The following is a 22,100-nucleotide window of genomic DNA, read 5'->3' as shown; positions in this document are numbered from 1 at the left end:
TGCAGACTAGTAAATTAACTGCTATCACATTCCATCATAATTCTCTTTTAAAACATGCTCTGCCGCTGAAACAATACATTTTTACAGGTTATTTTGAACTTTTCTAATTTTTTATGAAGTATCGATATATTGTTCTTTCAACATAACTGTTTTTCTTGTTCCCCTGGGTCGCTATAAAGAGCTTTAACTGTATACATCGATGAGCCAAAACATTATGACCACCTACCTAATATGATGTTGGTCCTCCATGTTCAGCCAAAATAGCTCGTACCCGGCAAGGCATGGATGCTACAAGATTTCTAAATGTGTCTTGTGGTACTTCTAAATCTGGTACCAACACGTAACCAGCAGATCCTTTAACTCCTGCAAGGTCTTTGGTTGAGATGCTGCAGATCAGAGTTGCTGTTCCAACACAAACCACAGATGCTCAATGGGATTGATGTGTGGGGAATTTGGAGGCCAGGGTAATACCTGGAAGTGTTACTCATGTTCCATGAGCCAGTTTTGAACAATCCGGGTGGTGTGGCATAGCGCATTATCCTGCTGAAAGACAGCACTGCCAGAGGGGAAGACCGTTGCCATGAAAGGGTGTACCCGGTCAGCAATAATGTTTAGGTAGGTGGTAGACGTCAGAGTGCCCAGCACATGGATGACTGGACCCAGGGTATTCCAGCAGAACATCGCCCAAAGCATGACACCCCCGCCACCGGCTTGTTTTCGTCCCATGGTGCATCCAGGCACTATCACTTCCTCAGGTAAATGATGCACACTTACCTGGCCGTCCACATGGTGCAACAGGAAATGTGGTTCATCGGACCAGACAACCTTCTTCCAATCACTCAAGGTCTAGTTTCAATGCTCGCGTGCCCATGGTAGGCACTGTCGCCGGTGAGCTGTGGTTAGCATAGGCACTTTGAGCAGCGTGCAGCTACACAGCCCCATTTTCAGCAGGGTGTTGTGACACATTACTCCTGTCACCAGCATTCCAATTACCAGTGAGTCGCCCTTCTGTTGCCACGTATCATCCGGGAGAGCCTTTGCTCACCTTGAGCATTGATGAGCCTTGGTCATCCAATGCCTTGCTGGCAGTTCGTGGGTTTCCCCTCCTCGGACCACTTTTGGTAGGTACTAACCATGGCTGAATGTGAGCATCCCACCAGCCGTGCTGTTTCGGATATGCTCTGACCCAGTCGTGTGGTCATTACAGTTTGCCCTTTGTCAAACTTGCTGAAGTTCGCTGCTTTTCGCATCTGAAGAACAAGAGTAACACTGATTAATGGAGCTCTGTATCAGGTGTTTTTTTATACCGTGTCCCTGCAGTTGCTTTGATTTGCATAACGACTCACTGATCATAATGTTTTGGCTCATCGGTGTATTTTTAAAGGGGAGGGGTATCCAGTGTATTACCTGCTGTTATCATAATGTTGTAATACTGGCCTAGTATCATGTGAGATTTACTTGACAGAATATGATATTTTAATAGACAAAATAACAGTGTGTGTCCACATAAGATATTGGTTAAAGATTTGGTAGTAAAAAAAGTCATAGGGACAAATAAAATACATGAGAATACTCTTTTTAAATGCCTTTCATGTTTTAAAATCTCATGTAAATTATTCTGAATTTTTTCAGAGTACCAGAAGTTAAAAATGTAATTTTATCTGGATTGCATGAAGAGGTGAGTCCACAAATTACTCATCTAACTGCATAAATGTACATTAAAAATGTAATTAATGCAAAAAAAAAAAAAGCCTCCTTATTTATTCAGAAAATAATGAAATCTTAATTAGAGGAAGTTTATTTTTATTTTGCTACTCTGGAATTTATCAAATGATCTTTTCTATCTTTGTGTATGTGTTGTTCTTAATTATGATTGGCATATGTTTAGCCATTGTGAATCTCTACCTTTCTGAAATATACTTGGTGTATATATATATATATATATGTGCATTGTCATTTCAACACACACAATTATATATACACCAAATATATATATATTTGGTGTGTGTGTGTGTATATATATATATATATATATGTGCATTGTCATTTCAACACACAATTTTATCATGCAAAATGTATTGAATTATATGTTATTTATAAAATTTAAAGAAAAAAAATCTATAAATGTTGAACAAACATTCTTCTAAAAGTTGGTTAAAATTTTTGTTTTTATTACTTTTAATTTGGTGTATGCTGTAACTCTGGGATACATTTGTTTCAGTAGAACAGAACGATTGCCCTCTGTACAAAAGAAGTTAAGGTAAAACAGTTAACTTATTAAGACGATTTCTTCCTTAAATGTGGGACATTGTAAAACCTGAAGCTGTTTTCTTTTGACAGTCAGTGCGAACGATAGGCTTAACCGATCAGGCTGGAAGTGATCTCGAATTGAAGATATTTCTTCCTAGGTGCGCACGAAGTTGTTAAAATTTAAAAATTCCAAATAGTTTTATTTGGAATTTTGAACAAGAATAGTTCAACATTCACTTCATAAATGGAGCCACAGGAAGATGTTAACTGTTAAGTTGTGTAAGTTGATAAGGCATTTTTTTCTGATCAACTATTTAACTGATTAACAATTTGCACAGTCGCATAATCGTGTCCTTTGTTCCAAAAAAAAAAAAATAATAATAATAAAACTCTTCTACCAATTGTGAAATTTTTGTAACGGTTACAGCTAGCTGTAGCCATTGCATATGATAGATCTAACTGTGATTTGGTCTCAAATTGAAGATATTTCTTCCTGCGTGTGCAGAAACATGAGAAAACATAAAAATTCTGAATAGTTTTATTTTACAGAACAGGCCAATTTTCTTTACTAGCACTGCCTACCTTAAAAGAAAGAATAGTTTTATTTTACAGAAATAAATGAGAAAGGATTCAACACATACTGGCTTACCTGCTCACGACCAAACACGGAATACATTTCTTTAGGACAGTTAGAGAAAAAAAACTCTGCTACTAATTGTGAAATTTTCACAAGGGGTACTGCTAGTATATATATATATATATATATATATATATATATATATATAAGTTCTTGCAATTGCCAACCAACATGATGAAATTTATTACAACAAAATATATGGCGCCTCCGTAGCCAGGTGGGAAGGAGCAACAGTGCGTAGCACACGCTTCTTGATTAGACCGGGGTTCGAGCCCGTCACCACCAAATACGGAGGATGCGGAAAGGTCAGGGAATGACCACCGTATATTCCCGGAGCAATATGGCCTTAGTTGCTAATGCTCCTAAAAACCAAACAAACAAACAAACAAAATATACAGATTAAAAAAGTGTAGATAAAAATAGTTAAGATTATGATATATCTAAAATAAAATAAACTGGTTAAAAGTGCTAAAAAGATAATAAAATAAAACTTATGAAAACAATTTACACACTAGCTTTCAGCTTTGATTTAGAGCATTTCTCAATTTATAAAAAAATATTGCTAAAGGTGATCAATATACATATTAGTGGCCAGGAGATGAGCAAACACTGTACCACCATAGCATGTGGCATTGATAGGACAGGTTATCTATGTCTTGTGGGGGGGAGATTCTTACCTATGGACTAGTAAAGAAGGGGGAGAGGAATTGCCTGTCAATGAAGGCGGAGGTAGAATTATCTGTGTATTGGTGAAGAGGGACTGGTGAGAAAGGTATATATGCTAAAGAAACAGGAAAGAAGGAACAGTGTAGGGGTATTTATTCTATGTCTTGGTGTGGGATAGAAAGGGGATACAGTAGGCATTCAGAATAACGGCACCTTCGGAGATTCAAGATGCCGTTATTTTGATTTTTCCATTATCTAGAAAGTTTTATTTTTAATATATTTAATGCAGAAATAATGAGGCTAAATAAGAAATAGAGATTAAAAATGGAATTTTATTAACTGCACATAAAAAAACATAAACATGTTGACAATACAATGTTATATTCTGCCATTAATACACTCCTACTTATGCCCATTCTATTTTCTATTATTATATCAAGTTTGTCACTAAGCTTTAATGTTTTTCTTTTTTTCTTCTCTGTATGAGGTTTATTAACTTTAGGAGCCATAGTGAGGGAGTTTTTAATTTAAAATAAACGTAAAACAGCAGTATAATTCAGTACTGATATCAGTGCAGAATTCCCTTTCAAAATGGCAAATTTAAACAAATAAAGTAATTATGTGACTTGCTGTTTCTTTTTATCAGCACTGCAAGACATCTGCTCTGTATGTAAACATCCGATCTCAATGTGCTGTTATTTGGAGTGCCATTATTTCAACAGTCTACTGTATATGATATAAGTGGTGCAACATAACAAGAACACATAATATCATTAGTAAAGCAGTCTTCCTGTCCAAAAAAATTACTTCTCTAACATTCAGCATTGCTGGGCAAGAGAAATAAACGGTAAAAGGACTAAAATCTGAAGGAAAATTGTGTATAAGTGGTGAACTTATTTGATGCCTGTAAAATTTTTTGCCATAGGTAGCTAGCACAGACCCTTTGTGATTGCTCGGTATTTCTTGAGGATATTGTGACAGATAGTGCATTTTGTATCATTTACAGATTCTTTTATGGATTTTTTTGTACATCTGTACTTTTTGCCGACCGGGCTAGCCGGGTGGGTAAAGTGCCTGCCTGGCAACCCAAAGGTCGCGGGTTCGAATCCCGCCTCGGGCTTGGATCAAAGTACTGCAAAAACCTTGGTAGGTGCATTATGGCCACAGAAGCTGATGCGCCAACAACTACAAAAAAAAAATCTGTACTTTTCCAAATAAAAAAAAAACCAATGAATAAAGATTGTACTAGTCTCCATTAAAATTCACATTGGTAAAGCTAATTGATGTTTTACTTCAAGTATGTAAATATAAGTAAGTGTAATGTACTGTATTCCCAAATTTAAATATTTATAAACAAAATTACTTAAAAATATGTATTTTTATGATAAGTACTCATGCAGGCAAATTTTTTACTCTCCTCCCCTATCCATGTATTAAAAACAATCAGCTTTTTATAGCCAGGTAAATAATGCGATAACATATGGTTCAAAAGTGTCACATTTGCAAATAGAACCTTGATATTTGACAAGTTTTTATTATATTTAATCAAGTATTTTCTCAGTAGACCCTCAATAATTGCTTATGGTCTAAATTATTTCATAGATAATGCTATCATAGAAGTTCATAATAGGCTGCAGAAGGTTTCTTTTCCTATATTCTTCTCATTAACTTCTAAACAAATGTTGCAGATTATTGTCCTGTATCATGGTTATTCTGTCTGGGCATTTTAATAGGTATTTTTCAGAGGGGTTAATAATGTTTTTTGTATAACAAATTTGGTTTCTTGTTTAATAGCCATGAGTTAGGACTGAATTTGAAAGTGTCTGCAATTCTGCCCAGACATGATAGGAGGGAGTATATGATGAGAGCCTTGTCGATCAATTCGGCCCTAGAGAGATTGTGCAAGACTCAAGGGGTAGAATTTTTCTCAGCCTGGTCTGTGCTTGTTAACAGGAGAGACTGCTTATACAGGGATGGGATACACTTAAATAGAAAGGGTGCAAGAATATTTGCTGATACTATCAAGGCACAGTTAGGTGGGTCGGAAAACTGCTAGCTTGGGGGGGATACACGGACTAATAGATTAACAGTAGAGGCTGGCAGAGGTAAAAGTGATTCTTGCACTACTTCTATTGAAATGCAAGTGAGCAGCAGCCTGGAAAGCAAGGCAATGGGAATTTCCAGGACTGCTGGGAGTCATAGTGGAACAAATAAATACATGGGCTGTGTTAGGGTAACTAAGAGTAGAAACAGGTGCATGTATACTTGCATGTACACCAATGCTAGGAGTATAGTTAATAAATTCGATGAGCTTGAAGTGCTAGTCAAGACATCAAAGGCAGATATTGTTGGGATATCAGAGACATGGTGTCACACAGACATAAGCAGTGCAGAACTGGAATTTGGGGAGTACAATGTGTACAGAAAGGATAGACAGGACAGAAAGGAAGGAGGGGTTATGCTGTTAGTTAAGAAACACATAAAATCTAAGGAAGTGCATTCAATTGATGTTGGTGGACAATGGAATGTTGAGTCTGTTTGGTGTGACATAAGCACTGGGAAAGGAAAAATGAGAGTAGGTGTGTGTTATAGGCCTAATGAATCTGATGACTATAATGAGAATTGTGCAGAGAAATAGAGTGGGCCAGTAAATTAGTGTCTTATTATGGGGGATTTTAATTTCCCGGATATTGACTGGAATTTGTGGGTTGGTCACTCACACACTAGCAAGGCTTTTGTGGATTTATTGGATGATTGTTTTCTATAGCAGCATGTTCAAGAGGCAACTAGAGGGAGTAATACTCTTGATCTGATTATCAGTAATGATTCTTCATGCATCAAGAATCTGCAGATAAAGGAACCACTAGGTGGCAGTGATCACAGTGTGCTGAAGTGGGATTTACTCAAGAGGTAACTACTATCAAGGGTAAAGAGAAGGGTTTTTGCTTTCGTAAAGGTGACTACGGTGGTCTGAGACAGTATTTAAATTCTATGCAGTGGAACCAACTGATGATGTTACCAACAGCAAATTCAAAATGGGAAGCATTCAAACAATTAATCTTGGAAGCTACTAGGCTTTTCTACCAACAAAGAAATATTGTTCAAGATTTAGGCCTAAATGGATGTCAGATGAACTAATTACACATGTGACAGAGAAGAAAAATGCATGGGATACATATAAATTAACATGTGACACAAAGTCTGTGATAGATATAAGCTGGTCTGTAACCAAGTTACAAAGGAGGTTAGGCAGGTGAAGGCAGATTACAATAAATCTTTTGCAAAGGATGCAAAGAAAAACATCAAAAAGTTCTTTTACTTATGTAAACTCTAGAAGGAAGGGGATGAACCAGATTGGTCCACTTGATATCGATGGTTCAACTGTTGATTATCCTGCTCAGGTAGCTAACAAACTAAATGAATATTTTGCATCGACATTCACACATGAGTAATTATTCAGGGAGGGGAATGCCAGAGGTGTATTCAACTCTGGCAGTAAGCTAGATAATCTTGTAATAACTGAGAGTAAAGTGGAGGAGAAATTGTTGAAGATAAACACAAGAAAGACACCTGGGGTGGATGGAATCTATCTAGTTATATTAAAGGAGATGGCAAAGGAAGTAAGCAAACCCTTAGCCATAATTATGAGAGCTTCCCTGGACTCGGGGGAGGTACCCATGGACTGGAGATGTGCAAATGTGACCCCAATTCACAAAGGAGGATCAAAGGCTGACACAAGTAATTATAGACCTGTGAGTTTAACTTCTGTTCCAGGAAAATTAATGGAGGTACTGGTTAAAGAAGCACTGCAGAATCATCTAGACAAGATTTCAGTTATAGCTCGGACACAGCATGGGTTTGTTAAGGGGAAGTTTTGTCTGACTAATTTGATTGGATACTATGATGTAGTCACAAAGGAACTGGATGCAAAGAATAACTTTGATATCATATATTTGGATCTTAGAAAAGCCTTTGATACTGTTGCACATTGAAGACTGCTGCACAAATTGGAGCAGTGTGGCATTGGAGGCAAATTGCTGCTATGGATAAAAGGATGGTTGAGTGGGAGAAGACAGAGTGGTAATCAATGGACACTTCTCTTCGTGGACTAATATTATTAGTGGAGTCCCTCGGGGTTCAGTGCTGGGTCTAACACTTTATAAATACAGAAAACAACCATTGTTGTTTTCTGTATTTATAAATGATATTGATGATGGTATATCAGGCTTAATGTCCAAGTTTGCAGACGATACGAAGGTTTGCAGGGTTGTTAATGACAATAATGACAGTATCTAGAAAAGCTGAGCAGATGGGCTGATAGGTGGCAAATGAAGTTTAACATTGACAAATGTAAAGTACTACATATGGGAAGCAGTAATCCCAGAGTAATGTATCAACTCTGTGGTACCACACTGACAATGGTAGAGAATGAAAAGGACCTGGGTGTAATTGTGCAGGCAGATATGAAGTTTTCTGAGCAGTGCAGATGGTCTGCAAGAGTAGCTCATGGTGTCTTGTCAATGATATACAGGAATTTTTCTAGCAGGGATAAGGAGGTGATTATCCTCTTGTAAAGGGAAAGGTCAGACCACACCTTGAGTACTGTGTATAGGTCTGGAGGCCTCATTTTAAGAAGGATGTAGAGCTGTTGGAACAAGCACACAGAAGAGCAACAAGATTATTGAATGGAACAAAGGGTTGCTCTTACAAAGAAAGGCTTAAGTTTTGCAAATTAGTGTCTGGAGACTAAGCATCTGCGAGGTTATCTGATTGAGGTGTATAAATCCTTCAATGGTTTGAGCATGCTCAATGCTGATGGGATTCTTCCTCTTGCTCAGAATAATCGCCTGAGCGGGCATAAATTCAAATTGAGGAAAGACGGTTGTAGGATAGATTTGCAGAAGTTTGCCTTTAGCCAGCGGGTGGTTGATTGCTGGAACAAACTTCCATCTGTCGTAGTAGTTGATAGCCTAAATAGATTCAAGGCAGAACTTGACAAACATTTGAAGCGAGTAGATGGGTGAAAAAGGGTTTTTTTTTTTTTTTTTTTTTTTTGGCTGATGCTATATAAGCTTGTTTCTTGCATCATGTACCTATGCTAATAATTTTAAAAGAAACACAATTTAAATGTACAGGACTACAGTAAATTTTATGATGTTATTAGTGTCTTGTATTGGATGTGGGAGGTGAATTCATGAATACAAATCACAACAAATTATGAATTCGTGTTATAATTTTTTTTTTTTTTTAATGAAGCTGTAGTGTATCACCTTGCAATATTGATAATGTCTTACATTATATTTTCTTAACAAGAAGAAATATAATTTATTTGAAAAGCCAATGTGAAGTGTTATTTTTTTTCTGTCAGAACATATACTCAGTGATCACTGAATTATTGACTACCTATCTACCTAATACCATGTTGGGCCAATGTTTTCATGGATAACAGCAGCTATTTGCCTAGGCATCGACTCCACTAGACATATGAAGTGTCTGTAGAGATCTGCGGCCATGCTGCCTGCAAGGCTTTCCACATTGTTGGAACAGATGATGGTTGTGTGCCCATGCACCTCACTTTCTCTTCCAAAACATCTGTGTTCGGTTGGATTGAGGTCAGGTGAATCCGGAGGACAATCAAGATGGATGATATCTTCACTATGTTCCTTGAACCACTCATGCACAGTGTGCATTATCATCTTGGAAGATCCTGTTTTTGTTTGGGAAAAAAATGCAACATGACAGGGTGCACAAGGTCTCTTAAGAGCTGCCGGTATACCTTGCCAATGAAACATTGGTCCATGTACACACCACGTATCCTAGTTCTTGCCAGCAAAACATGCTCCATTTAAGCAACCACTGCCACCTGGCTGGATAGTGGGCACCATCACGATGGGTCTGTGGACTCGTGTTGCTTGCTCCAGCCATTTGGACTCATCTGAATAGCATGCTTGTTTTCAGCCCTCGTGTCCAACCAGCATATTGTTGATATTACAGCATTTGCCGCCGACTATGATCAGTGGTGAGGAGAAGGTGGCTCTTGGGTTGTCTGCTGTGGAATCTCATATGTCTGAGTGTGAGGCATGTTATCATTTCAGATATCTTTCTTGAATTCTCCACATTGTATTGGGATCAGTTGTCACATAGTAACCTGCTGTTGAACCTGTACTAAGTGCTGTATCTTTTGCACACCACCAACATCCAGCCTGCATAATCCTTTACAGTTCTATTGGCGGGAGGAGGTTTGACCTATTCAACACCACATTATTTGTACACCTTAACCACATTGGGCCGTGAACAACTGACAAGGCATGTCATTTCCGATAATGCACAAGCTCCCACAATCATGCTCTTTTGAAACTCCATGATATCTTTATTATGTCACATAACTGCTACTTTTTCACTTTGATTTGCACAACCAGATGCAAATTACTACTGCTCTTCCATACAAAGCTGTTCAGCTTTTTATACTGTGAGCTATGCAGAAAAGTTCATTACAGATGGGGTAGTTATAATTCAGTGATCACTGAGTGTACAAATAACATTTGGTCCTCCATTATAATACTGAATATTGAATAAGATCTTCAAGTTCATGAATGGTGTAGGGATGATTGGGCAGTAGGCAGATAGCGACAAGTGTCAAAGTAATACCAATCACTATACATGTCACAACAGCTTCGATGGAGGTTTGTAACGGAATGTATCTGCCAGGTACTTGTGAATCTAGGAGTATGGCTACCCCTCCGTGAGCATACAGTTCTGTCTGTCCTAAAAAGCATATAATATTTAACTAAGAGAGTACATGCGGTATTAAATTTGCCTCTTTTGAGCAGATGCCTACAGGATGGTAACAATTGATTAGCTCATGAATATCATTAATGTTACTGCAAATTCCTCTACAGTTCCATTATATGATATGATGCATTATTTGGCTTTGTTACATGAGGATGATTCTGATTCTTTTTTATTCCCGAACTGTTTATGATGATCAAGCTTCACTTTCTCTCTTCTTGGAAAGATTGGGCATCCATTGTCCATGTAATCTTCTGCGTGAAGGTCTAAGATAGGTTCATATGGGTCGGCATTATTATTGGTATCATGTTTACTAATGTAATATTGTTTGTATTCCTATTTGGAGCTGGGTCAGTATTAAATTTTGTAACATCTCATGGTTTATGTGTTGTAGGTGGTGGAACTGTGACTGGGGTGTTGTTGGCTCTGTCTATTACCTTTTCCTCCTTACAAGTCTTTCATTGATGATGACAGCATAGATCAGGCCCAATCTGCAATGGATATGGTTGGGGGAACTAAGAGTTCAGTTTGTGTTGCCATTGATTGATATTTTTGCATTGCTGCTGCTGCATATGTGTCCTTGAGTTCATTGAGCATAATTTGCTTTTTTGCCTCTTGGTAAGTAACTTTTCGTTCTACCCTATACTTCTCGATTTTTTTCCCTGTTTTCCAGAGATCTCATGATTTGGAGTAGGCTGGATGTGCACCTTTGCAATTTGGACAGTGCGGGTCAAAAGAATATATGCAAACAGACCCACCATCTTATGGGATTCAGAATAAAAGGTCGTACTCGGCAGTTGAGATAGCTTTGACACTAAATGGTAAGATAGGTGTTCCAAATGTCAGAATGATGTTGCGGGTGGGAATAAGCTCTCCATCTTTTCTGATTGTGATGCTTTTGGCTGTATCACTTTTTGATGTTTGAGTTCGGCTTCTTTTTCGTTGATCAGATCCCACTCTGCACTACTCCTTGGGAGGTATATAATGTTGCATGTGAAGTGACTTTGGTAGTCTTCCAAATGTTGTTAGTGTGAGCAGTCTCAGAATGTGTACTACTCGCTGTTTCAACCAAGAGGTCTCCAGATCTGAGTCTTTTCACCATTTTGGGTGAACCAGCCACATTTTCTAAGCATTTCTGTATATAGACTGCTCATAGAATTGTCTGAGAGAGAATGTAACATAAGGAATGATGGGCATTCCTGCTGTTCTGTGTCTTTGCAGTCTTTTTGACTTTGTTGCACCATAAGTAATTTCATGGTCAGCATCACTGACAGTACTGGATGAGCTCCTAGGCTGCTCAAGTTTAGGATAATCATCAAAGTCCATGGTTAGCTACTTTTTGCCCTGGGCGGTTAACTTTCCCTCCCAGGTTTCTGGTCCCACCATGGGGAGGTAGGAGCAAGTGCCTGCCACAAGGAGGCCAAGCAGTTAGAAAACCCCTGGCTTTTAGCCGTGAAGGGTATTGTGTACGGCATGTGCGTTTGTATGCAATAAAGAGTTCTTCTTCTAAAAGTTAGTTGGTTAGTAAATAAAGTAATATATGTAATAAATAGAAAGGTGAATTTCCTTTCTCTGTTCTTACTTGCAACTTTTGAAGTGTTGAAATAGTATATAAATGAACTGCTGATAGAGTACGATATAACTTAAAAGGAACTTTTATCCCTGAAAAAGATTGCTATATAAATTGCACTTTGAATGCTTGACCTCGAATTTGCTTGTCACCCAGGGCCCATTTCCGTTGGTGTAGTAAGTGAAGAGCTCACGTTGCTCCTGGCAAAGAAAGAAGACAACCTTCAGAATTTTTTAAAATTCTTTTTCTAGTGCTTCTGCAGACTCTCTTTTCCTCTTCCTTTTAGCATAGCTGCTTGGTGTGTTTGTATTCTTTTTACTATTCTAAAAAGAAATAAGGCAAAAGACGAACTAGTAAAAATTTTTTTACATCTTTTGTTTTCAACTTACTTGTTATAGAATAACAAACTTTATAAAATAACTGCACTTTATATTTTATCACTGATCAAATGAGGAACTCCATCATCCATTAAACTATAAAACTTCTTATATTTAGCCTGTCGAACAGATGAGTGGGAGAACAATAACAAAATCTAAGTTTTGTGGCAGACACTCATCGATAGTATGAAACACTGCTAGTTGGAGTGAATGACATGCACACTTGATAAGAAGCAGACAGGGAATCTCAGCCTTTAATTTCTTATACACATCATTGTTAATACCATTAAGGATGCATTGTCAGTACAAGTGCAATAAGTCTGTGCAACTCTCCGTTATTTCTTAGCGATGTTTTCAAAGGTTCACATATTTCTTCTACAGTGCATTCATTGAGTTCAATTATGTCAAGAAAAGCTACCACAAACTGATTCTTGAAATTCAAATATTACTGTATTACAACGCCCAACATTTTTGTAATGCTAATGTTATTACTTTCATCGATAATTAAATGATAATTAATTTCATCGAAAATTAAATCTTTCTCTGATCTGTAAATGATCCAACAACAAATTTTCAATAAAAGAAATTATTGAATCAGAGTAAGAAAATTACAAATAGTTCTGTCAAATTGTAACAAAATGCAAAGAATAGTAAAAAAAAAAAAAAGTAAATAAAATAAATCTACAGCAATGAGTAACATATATTAGTATCACAAACTAGACAACATTTGACGATTGCCGACTTCATGGACCATTCATAATTTGTGAATGGTCCATCATGTAAACTTATGAAAACTGGAATAATAAATTCACTTACATGGAATAACAAAATTATTTATTACAGAATCACTCCAAAGTTGTCATTACACTGTGCACATAAAGCAAATCAATGCATACTTCTATTCAGAGGTGCACATACATTGTTCACTGAGCATGAAAGGGAAAAAAAGTGCAGACAAGAAAAATAACTTTTTGAAATTCATATTATAATATCTTTCTCTATCTGTAAATGATCCAGCAACAAATTTTCAATAAAAAATATTACTGACATCAGAATAATAAAATTACAAATAGTTCTGTCAAATTGTAACAAAATGCAAAGAACAGTAAAAAAATAAATAAAAAATTTACAGTGACAAGACCAAAACTGGATGATGTTTGACGATCGTCGACATCATGGATTATTCATAATTTGTGAATGGTCCATCATGTAAACTAATGAAAACTGGAATAACAAATTTACTTACATCTTCAGCCTTTCTATCACAAGTTAGAAAAGAATGGTTGTAATGGTTGACAGTGTTTTTCTTGCTCTAAGAAACTTGAAAATATAGAATAATAGTACATGATGCTTGATAACAGCTGCAGAACTTTCTTTCTCTGCCAATAAAGCAAATGAAAATATCTGTGATTGGCTAAATTTTTTTGTTTCATTTCCCAAGTTACTCCTTCAAGTAACTTTGCAACGAATTTTCCCACCACAAATGAAAACAGAACAGACACACATAAAAGGGTTATAAAATGTATTATTCATGGCCAGCAACAAAATCCGGATTTGGCTGTATAGAAACAAAGCAGTAGACAAGGGTAAAATGTTGTTGTGAAAATGGCAAAGGAACTATACATTTAACAAAACTGCATGCTTTGGAGTGACAAGTAGATGCTTTTCTCTCCTGTTCATTGTTTAATCTGCTCTCTGAACACCATGGGATAAACGCCAATTACAAGAAGGGCCTCCCAGTGCACTGGTCAGTTTTTCAGAATGTCATACACGAGGATCAAAGGATCTGCAATTTAGATGTGTCTCTAGTTAGCATAGTAATAACTCATTCATAGTCCTTGTAGTTTTTGTTTCAGATGAACAACAAAAAAAAAAAGCCAAATCTAGCATGAAAGGTGCTAAAATCACAAAACTGGCTATAGCTAGACTGTTACATGACAAATTTGTCTATTGTAAAATGTCCTCCAACGACAATCAGAGTACGCATGCATTCACCAACATTAGAATAAAATCAGACTGTGATCCATATTTATATTTGACACTGGTTTTGCTGAATATTTCATGACTATCTTTTATTTACTAATATTTCTGGAAGCATGGCACGGTCTAATCAATACTCGGGCAGCCAGTTCCTAGGTTGATAAGAATGTGTTACATTTAATTTTAAAAAAATGCTTGTTTATTAATGAAATTCATTAATTGTCTTGAGAAATGAATTAATCTTCCAAATTTCATGCCCCCCCCCCCTTCAAGCTTGGGGCCCAAATGCATCTGCAATGGCATAGTTATGCCACTGGGTTGGAATAGAGATGGGCAAAATTTGTGGCCAGTAGCTTTGAATGCTCAACTACCATTTGGACAAGAAGCAAGTTTTCTACTTTTAGCCTGTTCAAAATCTAAGTAATAACTGCTTTACAATTGTGAGCTGTGGTGTGGGCAGAAAATTAACCTGGAGATTTTGATATAAGCCAATTGCAAAATGAAATATTCTTATCTTGAACAGCTTTAGCACATTTATTGTAAAACCACAGTTTAGATAAAGGACAAGATTTTAAAGTGGAGTGCAGAATAAAGGATTTCATCCCTATAAGAATAATTTCACTGACACAATCTGAGAAAATGTTGACATCTGAAGATTGAAACAGTAATCCAACAGGAAAAGAAGAAAAGAAATTTTGCAGATCATCCCATTTTGCATTCTTGTAATGCCAAACAACATGAGGTTGAAAATGGCCACGAGAGAAAGGCTCCATTGGAGAAGAAACCATCACCAAGTTGTGATCTGAGATACCTAGAGGACCACTCACCTCAACTGTGTACTTAGAATGATTGTTTGTGAGAAAAAGATCAAGCGTGTTGACTGTGTGGTTTAGGATTGTCTGGTATTCTGGTAGGTAAATGAACAATCTATGCGAGGTCATTAGTAATTGCAAAAGCTTCAGCATCTTGACCAGCTGAGTCTGTGTAATTAGAAAATGGAAGCTAGCTAGAGTTGTGAACACTGATGAATTTCATCAGAAAACCATATAAAGTTTAAAATAGGGACTCCTCAAGAATGTTGGAAACCCATTAAGTTGCTTAATGTGTTGCAGAGAGAGAGATATTTAATTTAAAGATTTAGTTTTTTCTCAATATGCTACAGTTGATTTATGTTTTTGAGCAATGTTGAAAGCTTTTCTTAAGATGCCTCAAAGTATGCCTGGCTTCATTTGTGCATATGGTTGGGCATCTAGTACATCCTTTCTGCCGATCAAGAATGTAACCCATTGCATTTTTTTACTGTCTCAAACAGTACTTTTTGTTGGTGCTTTACATACACTAAACTGTATAGAATTTTCTTTGTGCTTTGGCCACAGAATTTAATTTTTATAATAATTCTTGCACAGTGCCTTCTACTGCATACTGTAGGCAGTATATTGTGATAGTTTGGGCTAAAATGACATAGTTTCAAAACTGTAGAGATTAAAATTTTTTTAAGCTTGATTTCTTTGAGCTCAGTGAGCTGTATCCTGTATTTACCAAAAGTAGAAAACTTCTAATTTGCTCTGATATTTTGCAGCATGACTATTTCCTTTCTTCATAAGTAAAAAGAGCTGAAACCACTGAAATCTAGTACAAATATACACAACTAAAATGATTCTGTGAATAAAAAATTATCCTATATAATGGACTGCATACCAAACTTTTTTATAGTTTAATTAAAGTGGACATTGTAATAAGCTCATATCTTAGTGCTAAGTTAAGTTGGTATAGCTTACTTGGTGTCATAAATTAATTGGTAATATAGTAGCAGTCTTTAACTCTGATATAAATTATATTTGTGTGTTTACAATTACATTTTATTTTTTAAATACCTGCCTTATTTTAAGGATGGTCATTTGAAATTATCACTGAAATTTAAGCACCAAAAATAAATATATAAAATCAGTTAAAAAAATTCATAAAGCATAATAAACACAATACATTACCTCAGTATATTTTCACAGGCACTGCAGTGGCTTGGAACACCAATGACATTCACATTGCTGAACTGGGCAAAGGAAAAAGCTGAAGAATTAATGGCTGGCCAGCCAGAAAGATTAGACTCGGCAGAAGATAGTATAAAAACTGAAGAAGAAGAAAAGGTTATTACATGTAACCAGGTATGCAGATAAACTTACTCTTAATTGGTTGCGCTAAACTTGCAGGTTTTACTTTATTTCATTTATTTTTCTGTCCAAACACTTGCAACTAATACCAGTCCAAACCACTCATGTAGTACTTATGATCCTTTTCTTGCTGATAACCCATCTACTTGCACAATTAACGTTAGCTTTCCTCTGGTTACCTAAGGCTCATCTTGGTAATCAACTCTTATCCCATAAACACCCACTCAAGTGGCCATTGGAGAATTACCTAGAGATCAGCATTTAAGGAACTGCTGATAGCAAAACTATGGATTCCAGGATTCCAGTTAGTGGAAAAAGATTGTTTATATACAGGAAGAAAAATATGGGTGAAAGAATAGAACCTTGGGGAAGTCCAGTATCAATTAAGAAATAAGAATACAGAGTGCCATCCACGATAACATGAAGTTGCATGATCATAGAAAACTGGCCACTCAATAGCAAAAAAATGAGAAGGCAGATCTATAAGGTGGAAGCTTGTTTAAGTACTTTATGCCAAGATATGATCAAAAGCCTTAGAAATGTGGAGAGTGCTTGAGTTTCTCTAAACTTTTCTATAGAATTTTTCCAAGTTAAGTAACATAAGCAAAGATATTGAACATCTAAAACATTGACTATCATTTGAACTTTTGTCAGAAGTTGAACATCTAATTATGATCAGTTTAGACATTGAAAAGGCATGCAGTACCATGTTGAAATTTAGTGTTCACTGAGATCTTATTCCAGTGGACTGTGGGATTATTTCATTCAATTTATTCAGAATTTTCTCTAATAATAGACCCTTTACATCCATATTAAAATGTTCTGTCCCAGTTATTTGTATAAGAAGAAGGTGTTTTGTATAGGTATACTTATTGTTTTACTGTTTGCAATGAGCAGCATTACATGAGACGTTCCAAATACTATAGAAACATATACATATGCTGATAATCTTAACATTTCTTGGTATTCACAAAATATACATTTCATTGAGATAGAGCTTTTAGTCTTAAAAAAAAAAAAATGTGGATTTACATAACGATTACTTCTCTGAACAGAATCCATCCATATTCATTATTTTCAGGCCATAATATATGATGAGCCTGCAAGTGAAATATCTGCTTTAGGAAATAACCTATCACCTTTCTACCCAGCAGTGAAGCAAATCTGATATTGGCCGTGCCATTTTCAGAACACTAAGAAGACAGTCACCAGTTGAATTCCAAGACACATTGAGATTACTGGGAATGAGTGCACAGATCTCAGTGCCAAAAAATCCTTATGCCTCTGATCTTGCAAACTTTCAAGTACCATATACAGATTATAAATACATCTATAGAAAGTATGCAGAGAACAGTGGACATAAAGTTGTCAGTTACAAATTATACATTGATAGAAACTACACATGAACCACAATCATAGGAAAGTTTCCTTAAAAGAAATATCAGGAGGAAGCAGTAACTTGCTCAAATGTGTATTGGCCATATACATATGATGGATTTTTTATACTTATACTTATGATGGATTTTTTATACTTGGCAATGTATAATGTATACATTGCCAAGTGCAACTAAAAGTCGAGCACATTATTACTGACTGTCCATTATTCAAGTATTTGAGCATCCACATTAGTGTTTATCAAACCAGTAAGAACCACTGGCACACCTTTTAGGAAATAAATCCAAATATACACAACAATGAAAAAATTTTTTTCAATAGATATGTGATGAACTTGATATATTTTTTAATACTGATTTTGAATGTGCAACACACGTTCGTAACACCCTCAGTTCACAAAATATTTCATATTTTACTTTTTGCATACTTAGAGTTGAGAAGTTCTGGGGGTCAGTTGTTTTATTTTCTATATCTTGCTGCAGTGGTCAGTTTCTGGCAGTTTATGTACTGTTTTGCTCTCACTTGATCCCTGTATGTCAGGGAGTAGTCAAGGTGTGTGTTATGTGTGCAGTGATTACATAGTTAAATCTCAGACAGTCTGTAACATCCCTATTAAAGAAAGCATATGAACTTTATTTGACTGTAAATTAGGTGATTGCAACAAGAAGCAGGCTCCTCATAAATGCTGTACTAATTGTGCAGATTATATAAGGAACTGGAAGCTTGGAAATTCTTCAAGAAAGTTTGTGAATATATTTTGGGAATTGATGGAGCAGAAAATTATAAAATCTTTATTTAGAATTTATTATCAACTTAGTTATGTCTCAGTTGTAACATGTCCCTAAAAAAAACCCACTTCCTCTATTCCCACTTAGACTTTTCCCAGGTAATCTTGGATAGTTTAATGATGACATGGTGAACATTTTTATCAAGATAAAAATGTAGTAGTAGTGGCATGCAATGCAAGAAAGCAAGTGTATGAGCTTGTGCAGCATCAGCCAAAAAAAAAAAAAAAATCACACCATTCCCTCCAAATGCCTGTCCAGTTCCTCCTTAAATTTATTCAATCTATCAACTTCCACAACGACAGATGGAAGTTTGTTCCAGCAATTAACCACCCGGTGGCTAAAGGCAAATTTCCGCACATCTATTCTACATCTGTCCTTTCTTAATTCGAATTTATGCCCCCCTTAGGTTCGTAATCTGAACAAGTGGAAGGATCCCATCAGAATTCAGCTTGCTCAATCCATTCAAGGCCTTATACACCTCAATCAGATCACTGCGCATGTGCCTAGTATCCAGCCACTGCAATTTGCAGAACTCAAGCCACTCTTGGTAAGAGGATCCCTTCATTCCCCTCGCCAATCTTGTTGCCCTTCTCTGTACACGCTCAAGTAAATCTACATCCTTCCAAAAATGAGGCCTCCAGACCAGTATGCAGTACTCAAGGTGTGGCCTGACCATTGCCTTATACAGAGGGACAATCACCTCCTTTTCCCTGCTAGCAAAATTCCTATATATCATTGACAAAACCCCATGACCTGCCCTGGCAGCCTGTCTGCATTGCTCAGAAAACTTCATATCTGACTGCACAATTACTCCCAGGTCTTTTTTCATTTTCTACCACCTTAAGTGTAGTACCACACAGTTGATACGTTTGTCTGGGGTTACTTCTACCCATATGCAGTACTTTGCATTTGTCAAGGTTAATTTCAGTTGCCACTTCTTAGCCTATCTGCCCAAATTATCTAGATCCTGTTGCAGTAGCACACTGCCATTACTGTCATTAACAACCCTGCCAACCTTTGTATCATCTACAAACTTCGACATTAAACCTGATATACCTTCATCAATATCATTGATAAATATACAAAACAACAGTGGACCCAACACCGAACTCTGTGGGACTCCACTAATAACATTAGTCCACGAAGAGCACCCATTGATTACCACCCTCTACCTTCTCCCACTTAACCATCCATTTATCCATTGTAGCAACTTAGCCTTAATACCATTCTGCTCCAATTTGTACAATAGTGTTTCATTTACCCCGGGGGGCTCACATCTGGTGAGTATGGGCTTGGCAAACCCAGGGTCCTGAGCTGAATATCATCATTCTCCTCTTTGTTGGTGATTCCTTTCTACTTCTCTCTCTCTCTCTCTCTCTCTCTCTCTCTCTCTCTCTCAGGGAGTAATTTGGGAATTTTTTTTTTTTTTTTTGCTGGTGCAGCATAAGCCTCAGGCTTCCTTGTACCATATGGCTAATAATAATAATAATAATAATGTGCAACAGTGTCAAAAGCTTTCCTGAAATCCAAATATATGATATCAAAATTATTTTTTGCATCCAGTTCCTTTGTAACCACATCATAATATCCTATCAATTTGTCAGACAAGACTTTGCCTTAACAAACCCATGCTGTGTCTGAATTATTGTTGCAGTCTTGTCTAGATGATCCCGCAATGCATCTTTAACCAGTGACTCCATTATTTTACCCGTAACAGAAGTTAAACTAACTGGTCTGTAATTACTCGTGTCACCCTTCGATCCCCCTTTGTGAATTGGGGATACATTTGCACATCTCCAGTCCGTGGGAACCTCCCCTGAGTCCAAGGATGCTCTCATAATTATGGCTAAGGGTTTGTTTAGTTGCTTTACCGCCTCCTTTAATATAACTGGATAGATCCCATCCACCCCAGGTGCTTTTCTCTTATGTTTAACTTCAACAATTTCTCCTCCACTTTGCTCTCCGTTATTACAAAATCATCAAGCACCCTGCTACAATTTGATAACCTTCTGCCATTTTCAAACCTTAATAATTCTTCATGTGTGAATGTAGATGCAAAATACTCATTCAGTTTGTTTGCTATCTGAGCAGGATCATCAACAGTCGAACCATCGATGTCAAGTGGACCAATCAGATTAATCCCCATCCTTTTAGAGTTTATATAAGTAAAGAAATCCTTGCTGTTTTTCTTAGCGTCCTTTGCCAAAGATTTCTCGTAATCTGCCTTCGCCTGCCTAACCTCCTTTTGTGACTTGATTACAGACTAGCTTATATATATCATAGGCTTCTGTGTCGCCTGATAATGTATATGCATCTCATGCAATTTTCTTCTCTGTCACGAGTCTCATTAGTTCATTTGATAACCATTTTGGCCTAAACCTTGAACAATATTTCTTAATAGGTATGAAACTTTTAATAGCATCCACGATTAATTCCTTGAATGCTTCCCACTTAGAATTTACTGTTGGTAACATCGTTAGTTGATCCCACTGTACAGAATTTAAAAACTGTCTGAGACCACTGTACTCACCTTTACGGAAGCAAAAACCCTTTCTTTTATCCCTGATGGTAATTAAATCTTTAAGTAAATCCCACATCAGTACACTGTGATCACTGCCACCTAGTGGTTCCTTTATCTGCAAATTCTTAATAAGGTTGTAGAAAATGAAAAAGACCTGGGAGTAATTGTGCAGTCATTTTTGAAGTTTTCTGAACAATGCAGACAGGCTGCCAGGGCAAGTCATGGGGTTTTGTCAATGATATATAGGAATTTTGCTAGCAGGGAGAAGGAGGTGATTGTCCCTCTGTATAAGGCAATGGTCAGGCCATGCCTTGAGTACTGCGTACAGGTCTGGAGTCCTCATTTTAGGAAGGATGTAGATTTACTTGAGCGTGTACAGAGAAGAGCGACAAGATTGGTGAGGGGAATGAAGGGATCCTCTTACCAAGAGAGGCTTAAGTTCTGCAAATTGCAGTGGCTGAAGACTGCTTGCGCGGTGATCTGATTGAGGTATATAAGGCCTTGAATGGGTTGAGCACGCTGAATTCTGATGGGATCCTTCCACGTGTTCAGATTACGAACCTAAGGGGGCATAAATTCAAAATAAGAAAAGACAGATGTAGAATAGATGTGCAGAAATTTGCCTTTAGCCAGCGGGTGGTAAATTGCTGGAACAAACTTCCATCTGTCGTGGAAGTTGACAGGTTAAATAAATTTAAGGAGGAACTGGACAGGCATTTGGAGGGAATGGTGTGATTTTTTTTTTTTGGCCGATGCTGTATAAGCTCATATACACTTGCTTTCTTGCATCACATGCCACTACTATATCTGGGAAGTTAAAATCCCCCATTATAAGACATTCTGATTTACTGGCCCACTCTATTTCTCTGTATAATTGTTCATTGTACTCATTAGGCCTATAACACACTCCTACTCTTATTTTTGCTTTCGCAGTGCTTATGTCACACCAGACTGACTTA

At 36.9% G+C, this 22,100-nt stretch overlaps 1 protein-coding gene across 3 annotated transcripts in view; it reads left to right on the top strand.

The window, feature by feature from the left end:
• The window catches only part of LOC150091543 (RWD domain-containing protein 4), a 108,832-nt gene that overhangs the window by 64,615 nt on the left and 22,117 nt on the right, over positions 1-22,100 (top strand). For all 3 annotated transcript variants that reach the window (XM_090384490.1, XM_090384496.1, XM_090384486.1), the window contains exons 5-6: positions 1,633-1,678; positions 16,276-16,431. In XM_090384490.1, the coding sequence (XP_090240616.1) occupies positions 1,633-1,678; positions 16,276-16,431 (202 nt within the window). The remainder of the gene's footprint in view (positions 1-1,632; positions 1,679-16,275; positions 16,432-22,100) is intronic.

The sequence above is a fragment of the Mastigoproctus giganteus genome, chromosome 1 (assembly GCF_048544385.1).
Source record: "Mastigoproctus giganteus isolate SK-2022 chromosome 1, ASM4854438v1, whole genome shotgun sequence".
Taxonomy (NCBI): domain Eukaryota; kingdom Metazoa; phylum Arthropoda; class Arachnida; order Uropygi; family Thelyphonidae; genus Mastigoproctus; species Mastigoproctus giganteus.
The sequence above is the reverse complement of the archived record's forward strand: the minus strand, read 5'-3'. Positions and strand labels throughout refer to the sequence as shown.